We start from the raw sequence: 12,956 nt of genomic DNA, 5'->3' as shown, positions 1-12,956 counted from the left end.
GGTGGTAGATATTAGCTATTTGTTATTCTATGGACCTAGTTTATTTTATATGGATGCATTGGCTGATGGCTGGCTGAGATCCTGTATGTCGCCTACGTAGTCCAGCGAGTGTACTGTGCCATGTGGTGCTGGGGCCCACTCCTATCTCGGGGTCCATCTGGAGGATTCACCTGTTACCAATGGCAGTCTCATACTAATAAATAGAGAAACTGAATTCCTGTCCACACATAACATGTGGTGAGTTATCAAAACTAGTGCAAAGGAAAATGGGCTTGGTTGTCCATAGCAAACAATCGGATCCTTTCATTTTCCAAAGGACTTCTGAAAAATGAAAGGTGGAACCTGGTGGGCCCAAGCTCTGACACTAATAGACCCCAAATAAAACAGGGCCCTTAAGGTCCTATACACACAAAGAGTGGGCCCTTAGAATCCTTTTCTCTGGAGGGCCCAAGGGACTTCAGGTCGACGCTGGTCACATGACACACAACTACAGCCACCGATTAAAAAGAGTACTTTTATTAAAATTGACATTATTTACCTTTCTATCATGTGGCAGTGCCTCTATCAAACTCCAATTTTTTTTAATCATTAGTCTACCTTTGCAGCTGTATTACACGAAAATTAGTCCACCTGTCTTATGATAGCTAGTTTAGGCCACCTACTTTGATGTGACAAGATGTTATTGCATCAACAGTACATCACTAGGGGCGGACTGTCCATAGACCCTACAGAGAAAGTTCCTGGTAGGCCGATGTCCAGGGCGCCGCCTGAGCCCCCCCCTTCACAGCCGTCGGCCAGGTACATAACGATCCTCTCAGCCTTTAATTAATACTAGAAGTATCAGGCACTTGGCCAGGGGCCCTTTTGAATTCTACTGTGTTACCATCAATACAGTGATGCAGTTAAAAACTGTGGAGGGTTTTCAGTATTTTGTGCTGCACTGTGGTATTTGGTTCTGCTGGGGCTGTATTTTGTGCTGCACTACTGTATTGCTGGCCCTGCCTACGTGTGTTGCCCCTGCCTTCTGTCAATTTGAACCCACCTACAACATGAGGCTACTTTTAGTTTTTTTACAGGGCCACTTAAAGTTCCCAGTTCTCCCCTGGATATATACAGATTGATGGGATTCGACTATGGTGGGACCCTTCGGCCTCGGTGTAGTTACTTCAGAGGAGGCAAAGCTGATTCATTAGGCAGTGGCCAACCATCAGGCCTCTGGAAATATCCTTTACTACAACCAAAGTTCCATGCATGTAACTTAAAATGTTCCTGAATTATCTTATTTGTAATCTTGATCTCCAATCATTGCATAATTTAACATTTTTTTTATTTTTATTTCTTGACATGACTACAGAATACACATTATATGTTACATATTAACATACATATTATCAAAATTATTGACCAAGCACTTCCAATATATTATACTAAACATCACGCGTAGGAAAAGGAAATTAATATCATATAATAATATGCCAACTGGAAGAACATTACATGGAGGTCCTCTCCAGAATGACAGAGGTGAAGAGAGCTGAATCTAGAGCCAGATCAGTTCTGTGAATAAATACTAATACAAATGGCAGCTTTTGTTCCAAAGTCCATGCCAAGGCAAAAACTCATTGTCCAGGTATAACAGGAGCACAGCACACACTCACTGCTTCATTCCTTTTCTGCTACATTAGAGGCTTCAATTTCAATTTTGTCCAGACAAGGAAAAATGTGGTCACTTTGGTCTAAAGGGCACAACACAACAAGGAAATGCTCTGTTGTACACTACAATGACAGGGTGACAACTCAGCTCCACTGCTTAGATAGGCAACGTACCTGCATCCTTTACCTCTCTTTCTCCTCGGAATAGTAGCCATGGTCATCCTCAAGAAAATATAATATGATGGTGTAAAATGGTGAATAATTCCACCCAAATTGAAAGTTAAGGACCTGGTGTGATTATTACTTGGGAAGAACCTCATATCTGAAAAAAAAAATCTGCTCTGAGCATTTCACATATTGCGATATAAAAAAGGTCTATCCCCCGTGTGAATTCTCTGATGTTTCATAAGGACAGATTTCTGGGTAAAACACCTTCCACACTCCGAACATGAAAAGGGCTTCTCTCCTTTGTGAATTCTCTGATGTTTATCAAGAACGGATTTCTGGGTAAAACATCTTCCACATTCTGAACATGAAAATGGCTTCTCCCCTGTGTGAATTCTCTGGTGTTTGACAAGAACTGATTTATCGGTAAAACATTTTCCGCACTCGGGACATGGAAATGGCCTCTCGCCTGTGTGAGTTCTCAGATGATTAACCAGAACTGCTCTCTTGTTAAAACATTTTCCACATACCGAACATGAAAATGGCCGCTCTCCCGTGTGAATTTTCTCATGCTCACTAAGGCCTGATTTATAAGTAAAACATTTTCCACATTCTAAACATACAAAAGGTTTCTCCCCTGTGTGAATTCTTCCATGTTCAACAAGGCTCGATTTTCGAGTAAAGCATCTCCCACAATCTGAACATGAAAAGGGCTTCTTTCCTGTGTGAAGCTTTTGATGTTCAAAAAGGCCTGATTTCTGAGCATATGATTTCCCACATTCTGCACACGAAAATGGCTTCTCCCCGGTGTGAATTTTCTGATGTTTTAAAAGATCGCATTCCTGTGGAAACCATTTTCCACATTCCAAACAAAGAAACTGAGGCGGGCCCATGTTTGCTCTCTGTTGATTCAGAAGATTTGGCCTTTGTGGTAAATATTTTCCATCATTTGTATAAGGAAGAGACTTCTCTCCTGTGTAATGTCTCTGATGTTCTATGATATAAGATTCCCAAGTAGAGGGTTGGCCGCTCTCATTACTATCAGATTTTTCAGTGAAATTGTCCTCTGGCTCAGGAAATGGGAATATATTACTTTCTCTATAAGTTGGTGACTGATCAGAAGTTCTCTTGGTATTAGAAGAATAAGATGATGAATCACTGCTGAGAAGCTGTGAATGTATATTGGGGCAAGTGGAATTTTCACCTGAAGAACTTTGTATGGCACCATTAGCGTCTTCTAAATCTAGGGATAAAAAAAGATCAATATGAGTTACTGCCATGGTCATCTAATGTTAATAAAGAGCATGAATAGTATCTCAAAAAGTTTTTACTGGCTTGCAAAATGACAGGAATTTTTTATAAGTCACGGTTAACACAAACCAAATATCCTTATTTGCTGACACCAAATTTATTATAAATTGAGTTGGTCTATAATTCACACTGCCCAAGTTTAGGTGGAAGACTTAAAGGGAACCTTTCACCAGGATTTTGTGTATAGAGCTGAGGACATGGGTTGCTAGATCGCCACTAGCACATCCGCAATACCCAGTCCCCATACCTCTCTGTGCTTTTATTGTGTAAAAAAACTGATTTGATACATATGCAAATGAACATAAAAGAGTCATATCTTACTTGTGTGACCAGAGAAGAGTCATATTTTTAAGCTATGACTCATCTCAGGTTAATTTGCATATGTATAAAATCGTTTTATTTACACAATAAAAGCACACAGAGCTATGGGGACTGGGTATTGTGGATGTGCTAGCGGCGATCTTGCAACCCATGTCCTCAGCTCTATACTGAAAATCCAGGTGACAGGTTCCCTTTAAACATATTTTTTTTACTTAGAAAAATAAAACGTATCTGAAGGATGCACTTGCTAAGAATCATGGTACCAAAGCTGGAAATTACAATTAATACACTATACAGGATATGGGCTAGCATTATTCTAATGTTCAGATGCACATCTAGCGGATTTAATCTGGATACCTCTCTTTGTCTTAGATCACCTTTTTTCAGAGGATTATATACAGCTGAATTGTATTTTAGCATTTTCAACACAAGCAATGATAAAGTCACTTTTCTTGTCATTTTTTTTATATAACCCCTTTCCTGGCATGTGCTGTGCATGTTGGATCTTTAACAATGGCGCCTGCGCAGCATAGACTCAAGCAACCTGGTGTTTTATACAGCAAACACCCAGAGGTAAAGTCTTAGATTGGCGATAACACTGATCGTGGACTTTTAAGCCCTCAGATTCCACGGTAAATTGTAACCACTGCATCTGAGAGGTCTTTCCCTAGCAGCGCTGCACTTCTGGGGCCCGAACTGTTTGTTTGCTGTGACAGCCTTAGGCCTTTTGCAGGCTCTGAGGCCTGTTGCAGCAATGTTTCTTTGGAGTCCTGCCTGATTTGATATTTTTTTGTTGCTTCACCTGCCCAAAAAATGTAACAAAAGAAAAAGTGATCAAAAAGTCATACACATCCCAAAATAGTAACAATAAAAACTATAGATCGCCCCCTCCCCCCCCAAAAAAAGAGTCCTCAGACAGCTCCATAGTCATAGCTTTAAAACAAAATAATGGGGGTCAGAATATGGTGAGGCAAAGAAAGAAAATATTTTTTTCAATATTAAAACACAAGAAAAACTATATAAATTTGGTATTGTTGTAATCATACTGATCCTGAGAATGAAGTGGACACATTAGTTTTACCACATAGGGAACGCCGAAAAAACAAAAGCCATAAAACAGTTGGAACTGCTTTTTTTTTCCCCAATCACACCTCATTAGGAATGTTTTCCAGCTTCTCACTAAATCATATGCGATATTAAATGGTGCCATTAGAAAGTACAACTTGAAAAAGCAAAAACGGAAAATCACCCGGTCAGGAAGAGGCTAATCATGACTTGGGATTACAAGTCACATTATTTTCCCTCCATGCTTTGTTTGATCCATAGCACCAGTTCTTGAAGATTAAACAAATTCATTCAAATCTTTAGCATATAAAAGAAATTGTGCAGATTTTTTGGCAAGCTTTTAGACCACGCAGTCCTTTGTATTTTCCAAGAACACAGCAGTGAGACATACAGTACTTAGGCAGGATAGCATTCTGATGTGTTATCACAGTATCAGTATATCAGTAGTATTGCGACTACACAGACTGGACTGTCATACAATGTTTCCAAGGAAATCAGAAGTCATTTTGAACTTACCCTGTCATTTCTTCATTTTTGTTACATTTTGAGAGTGAATATATTACCATGTACACGTTCATCTATTACTAGTAGTTGATTGCTGATTGTAATCAATCTACAAAACTAAACATTTTTCAGCTTCATTACTACCAAATTTAGTTGCTGCAAATACACTTGGCTAAAAACACTTCTTAAAAATGCAAGGAGTATTTCTACTCATTTGAAATGTATTTGGTGTGCACTCTGCTTGAAATACACACTGCAATTACTGGAATACAGATATTGTGATAAATACTCACTTTGGCGGATATCTGCAGGAATGTCATCTTCTTTACATAGCTGATCTGCCTTTAAAAATTCATCCTCTTCATCACCATCTATAACTTCAATTTTAATATCGATCAAGTCTTCATCTGGATTCAACTTATAGAAGAAATAATGTACAAATTAACAAAGAGTTGAAATAGTAGCCAACCCACAGTGGTAACAATACTTAACTGGTCTCTGACGCTCTTGGGTCGGCTCTTCCTTTCTCCGCAGTGCTCAACTCAACATCCGTCGACAAGGAGTGGGAAAGCAAGGTAGGAGCATGTGATCTCTGGCCACTGCAGCCAATCACAGGCTGCAGCAGTGATCTGCTCCCCTTGTTTCACGACAACTGGTCATGTGACACAAGAGGGTCAGGGCACCACTACGCCTGTGATTGGCTGCAGTGGTCACGTGTTCCCCCCAACGACGGATGTTGATTTTAGAGGTGCAGGTAGAGGAAGAGCCAGCCCAGGAGTGACAGAGACTGAACCCAGCGGAGGGGACCAGGTAAGTATGATCACACCATGGGTCGCCCACTCTGAGAGGTCTTTATTATTCTTGGATAATACCTTTTTTTAATTTTTTTTTATCAGATCTTTTTTTATTTAGAAAAAATACTCGACATACAGTATCAGACAATGCCAATCATTGTACATTAGAAATGATAAGTACAGAAACTTTCATATCACATCATATGATACCGTCAGGAATCACAAATAAATGATAATACAACTGATATAAACCCCCCCTACATACAACTGATATAACCCCCCCCCCCCCCCCCGGGCCAAGACCTTTGTAAGTATTTTAACATCTACTGATAACAATGATATAGGCCTATAAGAATCTGGCAATTTCGGGTCTTTGCCCGGTTTGGGCAGCAAGACAATTAAAGCTTCTTGCATAGCAAGAGGCAAGCAGGTAATATGCCCGTCTCTAGGGAACAGTTAAACACTTTAAGCAGTTCCGGCAGTAGAGTGTCCGCGAAATTCTTATATATCTCCACAGGGAGACCATCTAATCCCAGCACCTTATCGTTAGCCATAGAACTCACTGCCTCCTGTAATTCCTCAAGCTCTATGGGGGCCTCCAGAGACTCAGTCTTCTCTCGACAATTTAGGCAGAGCAGCTTCTGTCAAAAAGCTTAGACTTATACAATGAAGTGTAAAACCGCTCCACAATCTGGAGGATTAAGCTAGTATCCTGCCTCAAAATACCCTCCTCATCCAGCAGCCCAGCGATACAGGAGGAACCCCTTTGCGCCTTTGATATCACATGTGACCTGACCTTTCCCCTTCAGCAAAAAACTGCTGTCTGTAAAACATCCTTTTTCTCTCTGACAAGTGGAGCATAGAACACCTAAATTCCTCTTGAGTATCTTTCAATTTAGTACTATTTTCTACTGATGGGTTAGACGCAAAGGTTTCCTCCACCCTTCTCATATTATTATGCATTTGCTTATCCTGTTCCTGAGATTTGGATTTGATCTTACTAATCGACTTTATCAATACTTCCCTAAGGTAGGCTTTCATGGCCTCCCACACTATACAGTTGCAAGAAAAAGTATGTGAACCCTTTGGAATGATATGGATTTCTGCAAAAATAGGTAAAAAAAAGTGATCTGATTTTCATCGAAGTCACAACAATAGACAATCACAGTCTGCTTTGACTAATAACACACAAAGAATTCAATGTTACCATGTTTTTATTGAACACACAATGAAAACATTCAAAGTGCAGGTGGAAAAAGTATGTGAACCCCTAGACTAATGACATCTCCAAGAGCTAATTCGAGTGAGGTGTCAGCCAACTGGAGTCCAATCAATAAGATGAGATTGGAGGTGTTAGTTACAGCTGCCCTATGAAAAACACACATCATAGCACAAAATAGCTCTCAGAAGACCTACGATTAAGAATTGTTGACTTGCATAAAGCTGGAAAGGGTTATAAAAGTATCTCCAAAAGCCTTGCTGTTCATCAGTCCACGGTAAGACTAATTGTCTATAAATGGAGAAAGTTCAGCACTGCTGCTACTCTCCCTAGGAGTGGCCGTCCTGAAAAAATTACTGCAAGAGCACAGCGCAGAGTGCTCAATGAGGTGAAGAAGAATCCTACAGTGTCAGCTAAAGACTTACAAAAGTCTCTGGCATATGCTAACATCCCTGTTAGCGAATCTACGATACGTGAAACACTAAACAAGAATGGATTTTATGGAAAGATACCACAGAGGAAGCCACTGCTGTCCAAAAAATAACATATTGCTGCATGTTTATAGTTTGCACAAGAGCACCTGGATGTTCCACAGCAGTACTGGCAAAATATTCTGAGGACAGATGAAACCAAACTTTAGTTGTTTGGAAGAAACACACAACACTATGTGTGGAGAAAAAGAGGCACAGCACACCAACATCAAAACCTCATCCCAACTGTGAAGTATGGTGGTGGGGGCATCATGGTTTGGGGCTGATTGCTGCGTCAGGGCCTGGACGGATTGATATCATCGAAGGAAAAATGAATCCCCAAATTTATCAAGACATGTTGCAGGAGAACTTAAGGCCAACTGTCAACGACAGGACAACGACCCAAAGCATAGAAGTAAATCAACAACAGAATGGCTTAAACAGAAGAAAATACGCCTTCTGAAGTGGCCCAGTCAGAGTCCTGACCTCAACCCGGTTGAGATGCTGTGGCATGACCTCAAGAAAGCGATTCACACCAGACATCCCAAGAATATTGCTAAACTAAAACAGTTCTATAAAGAGGAATGGTCAAGAATTACTGCTGACCGTTGTGCATGTCTGATCTGCAACTACAGGAAACGTTTGGTTGAAGATATTGCTGCCAAAGGAGGTTCAACCAGTTATTAAATCCAAGGGTTCACATACTTTTTCCACCTGCACTGTGAATGTTTACATGGCGTGTTCAATAAAAACATGGTAACATTTAATTATTTGTGTGTTATTAGTTGAAGCAGACTGTGATTGTCTATTGTTGTGACTTAGATGAAGATCAGATCACATTTTATGACCAATTTGTGCAGAAATCCATATCATTCCAAAGGGTTCACATACTTTTTCTTGCAACTGTATGTACAGATGCCGTTCCAGCATTATATTTAAAGTATTCCTGCAACTGGACTGTCATCTCCAAGTTATCTCCCATTAATGTGAGCCAAAAAGGATTAAACCTCCAGCAGTTTATCCGTGATCTGACCCCTCCATCCTCCACCAACGTCATCTGCAGTATGGAATGATCAGAAATCGACCGGGGCAAATAATCCGCAGTACTCATATAAGGAAGCATCTTGGCATTCACTATTCCCATATCTATCCTAGACAGAGACTATATGTGGAGGAGCAGCAAGAATAACTCCTAGCTTCGGGATGTTTCACCCTCCACACATCATACAATCCCACCTCACCCAATAGCCTACCGAATGAGGTTATAGCGCCGTCTCCCACCAACGTCACCATTCTGCACCTGTCAAGTGCTTCATTTATCACTATATTAAAATCACCCATAATGAGCACCGGTAAGTCCGGAAATGACGCTACAAACTCCAGAACAGACCTCAGGGGAACCACCGAATAGGGCGGTGGGATATAAATATTTGCCAACACCATTTGAACACCATTTAGAGTACAATGTAGACATATAAATCTACCTTCCCCATCAATATATTTTCGGAAGCATTCAAATCTTATATTTTTGAGAATTAATATACTAACTCCCCTAGAATAAGTGAAGAAGGCCGTATGCATCGAGTATCCTACCCATGATTTCTGCAGCATGTGCAATTTCTGTTTAGTCATATGTGTCTCCTGGAGACAACAGACTGCTGGATGAAACCTGGATATATATTGAAAGATACTATGCCTCTTAGTCGCTTCTGACATTCCCCGCACATTCCAGCCGAGTACACTAATCGGTGACATCAGTTATATCAATTAGATCACAGAAAGGATCGCTGAGTACATATAATCTCCCCAACTCATGGTACCTGTAAAGCCAAAAAATTATACCGACACTGGATAATAACCTCCCTCCCCTACCTGTCCCCCTGAAAACTGAGAACCAACATTTAGAGCAATTTTCATATATGACATTTAACCCTATGAGGGCCATGAAAACAAACAGCCCAACCGTGCCTGCACTGTATTCCAGTCCGGCTCAACCACAGGCAAACCTGTAACACAACTGTGAACAACTGTTCCTGTTACTCACGCCCTTCTTCTGCGCTACGCACTACTCCACCTGCCCAAAGTGCAGGGCTGCAGGAATATAAGACAGATGTACCATAACTATTATGCTGTCTTCGTATCCGACAGGGCCACTTTTCAGATATTTTGATCTTGATCTTGATCCCGGATCCGCCTTCCATTCAATTCCAGCCATTGCACCACCTCTTCAGGATCATCAAAGAAATGCGTTGCTCCTAGAGCTACTATTCGCAGCTTCGCCGGGAACATCATTGCATATTGAATCTGTAGGCCACGGAGTTTCTTCTTTACATCCAGGAAGCGGGCTCTGCGTCTTTGTATCTCCGCTGAGTAATCCGGGAAAAGGGCAATTTTGGATCCATTGACCAGGAGATCCGGATGGTCTCGGGCTTGCTTAAGAATAGTAGCTCTATCCTTATAATGGAGGACTTTAGCAATTATCGGGCGGGGAGGCCTCCCTGGAGGCAGGGGCTGAGTTGGAACTCTGTGCGCGCGTTCAATGGCATATAACGAGGAGAGGCCTTTATCTTAAAATTTTTCACCCAGCCACTTTTTAATGAATTCGGTGGGATTCGCCCCTTCCGTTTTTTCTGGCATGCCCACCAAACGGATGTTATTCCGGCGTGACTGGTTTTCCAGGTCGTCTGTTTTAGCAAAAAGCGCATCAATATTTTTAGCAGCATTCTTAGCAGCTTTCTTTAAGGGTCTCACCCCATCTTCCAGATCTGACACTCTGCGCTCAACTTCTGTAGTGCGTTCCGCAACTTTACGCAGGTCATGCCGTATAACGGATAAATCTTCTATTAGGCTGCCAAATTGCAAATTTAAACTTTTCAGTGTGGCATTACAGCCTGCAATCGCTGCCATGACATCTTTCAGTGTGGGCTCAGATTTTTCTGCCCCTATTGCAGCACATTCATTGCCACCATGCTTATACTGTCCCACATAAACTTGCCCCTCCTCCTCTTGCATGTCCTCTTCAGAGGACTGTTCAGATTTATCAGTCTGTGAATCTTCTGCCCCCTTGTCTCCCCACCTCTCTCGTGAGCCTGAGCGCTCCTTTCTAGCATACTTCTGCAGCTTCTCCACTGCGCTGTGACGCGCTGCTGCCGGCCGACTTCCGCCTTCTTCTTCCCCGGCGCCATGCTGCTCCCGCACCTCCCGGCCCGATTTCAACGAAGTTTTCCCCCTTTTCGGCATGCTGGACGTCCGATTCGGTACGTACAGCTGTTATGGTTGCTGGCACACCCTTCGGTGACTGAAAATTAGCGTTCCGGACAGCCCGGCAGGATAAAATACAGGAGTTTGGCAGGAGCTATGGAGGCGCGCGTCTCACTCCATCTCCGGCCAGGCTCCGCCCCCCCTGGATAATACCTTTAAATGGGCATTAGAATCTTAGCCATTCTGGCTGAGATTGGAATACCTGTTGTTTGTGGCGCTAGATGTGCTGGGATTTCAGAAACAGTCAAGATGGCTGTGGTATGCTGTTTCCATGACTCCAACAGAAATGAAGGGTAGTCATGGACACAGCAAGCTACGCTGTTTTTATAACTTATAAGCTAAGGACATAGCAGAGTTTGCTGTGCAACACTGTTTCATAGTTCCCATTTAGTTTGGTTGTTTCTGTAACCCAAGTTATTCTGATCTCAACCATGAATGCTTGCGATGGGAATATTCCTTTAATCACATCAACAACTGAATGGAGATACTATTGCTTTATCCTTCTTAAAGGTCTCCCATTATATGTTTCTGGAAAAGAGGTCCACACAGGTCTTCTACATGTCATACACACTTCCTGAGCCCTCAGCTTCACTTACCTGATGATTCTCTGGGACACTGTGATTTTCCTCTGGGCAGTCCTGGGAAGACAGAGGACTGGGACACCTTTCTGGAGGATTTGTCTTACTGGATCCATCTGTAGAAAACACACACAATGGCTGAATACATTATGTACTGTATATGTGATGCTCAGACGATGGGATAGCGGAATGATCCTCAAAACCTCATTACCCATTCATGTAATCTCCTCTTACCTGGTAATGTGAAGGGCTGGTGGTTCTCCATCATGATGTCTTCATACAAATCCTTGTGTCCATCTAAATACTCCCACTCCTCCATGGAGAAATGAACAGTGACATCCTGACACCTTATAGGAACCTAGGAGAGATTATAGTGCTCACCCGTTTTAGCTTCTGGATATAGGTGCACTGTTATCAGACTGACCCACAGTAAGAATAATATTTTATAAGTATTAACAGGCACTCAATCACCAGGAACTGTACCGAAAACAGATAATTATTATATCAAAATATAAAATCAAGGTTAACTAAAATATACAGACATTAAAGAGGACCTTTCACTGGTATAAACTATGTGAACTGAGTATGCTGCCATATAGAGCGGCGCCCGGGGATCTCACTGCACTTACTATTATCCCCGGGCGCCGCTCCGTTCTCCTGTTATAGGCTCCGGTACCTTTACTCCTTAAGTTATAGTAGGCGGGTCTTCCCTTGTCCTGTGGGCAGCGCACAGCTCACAGCCTGGGAGGTTTTTTTCTCCCAGGCTGTGAGCTGTGCGCTGCGATTGGCCAGCGCTGCAGCCTAGGAGGAGGAGACGCCCACAGGACAAGGGAAGACCCGCCTTTTATAACTTAAGAAGCAAAGGTACCGGAGCCTATAACGGGAGAACGGAGCGGCGTCCGGGAATAATAGTAAGTGCAGTGAGATCCCCGGGCGCCGCTCTATATGGCAGCATACTCAGTTCACATAGTTTTTACCAGTGAAAGGTCCTCTTTAACCACTTCAGCCCCGCTAGGTGAAACCCCCTTCATGACCAGAGCACTTTTTACACTTCGGCACTACACTCCTTTCACCGTTTATCGCTCGGTCATGCAACTTACCACCCAAATGAATTTTACCTCCTTTTCTTCTCACTAATGGAGCTTTCATTTGGTGGTATTTTATTGCTGCTGACATTTTTACTTTTTTTGTTATTAATCAAAATGTAACGATTTTTTTGCAAAAAAATGACATTTTTCACTTTCAGCTGTAAAATTTTGCAAAAAAAAACGACATCCATATATAAATTTTTCGCCAAATTTATTGTTCTACATGTCTTTGATAAAAAAAAAATGTTTGGGCAAAAAAAAAATGGTTTGGGTAAAAGTTATAGCATTTACAAACTATGGTACAAAAATGTGAATTTCCGCTTTTTGAAACAGCTCTGACTTTCTGAGCACCTGTCATGATTCCTGAGGTTCTACAATGCCCAAACAGTAGAAAACCCCCACAAATGACCCCATTTCGGAAAGTAGACACCCTAAGGTATTCGCTGATGGGCATAGTGAGTTCATAGAACTTTTTATTTTTTGTCACAAGTTAGCGGAAAATGATGATGATTTTTATTTTTTTATTTTTT

General features: G+C 41.8%; 1 protein-coding gene across 3 annotated transcripts in view; it reads right to left on the bottom strand.

Moving 5' to 3' along the window:
- Positions 1 to 1,310: 1,310 nt before the first annotated feature.
- Positions 1,311 to 12,956, bottom strand: part of LOC122942272 (zinc finger protein 773-like) — a 31,688-nt gene continuing 20,042 nt past the window's right edge. For all 3 annotated transcript variants that reach the window (XM_044299778.1, XM_044299779.1, XM_044299777.1), the window contains 4 exons: positions 11,573 to 11,696; positions 11,357 to 11,454; positions 5,310 to 5,433; positions 1,311 to 3,058 (listed from right to left, as the gene is read on the bottom strand). In XM_044299778.1, the coding sequence (XP_044155713.1) occupies positions 2,001 to 3,058; positions 5,310 to 5,433; positions 11,357 to 11,454; positions 11,573 to 11,696 (1,404 nt within the window). In that variant the 3' untranslated portion in view covers positions 1,311 to 2,000. The remainder of the gene's footprint in view (positions 3,059 to 5,309; positions 5,434 to 11,356; positions 11,455 to 11,572; positions 11,697 to 12,956) is intronic.

The sequence above is a fragment of the Bufo gargarizans genome, chromosome 6 (genome assembly GCF_014858855.1).
Source record: "Bufo gargarizans isolate SCDJY-AF-19 chromosome 6, ASM1485885v1, whole genome shotgun sequence".
NCBI lineage: Eukaryota > Metazoa > Chordata > Amphibia > Anura > Bufonidae > Bufo > Bufo gargarizans.
This window is presented reverse-complemented; position numbering and strand designations above follow the sequence as displayed.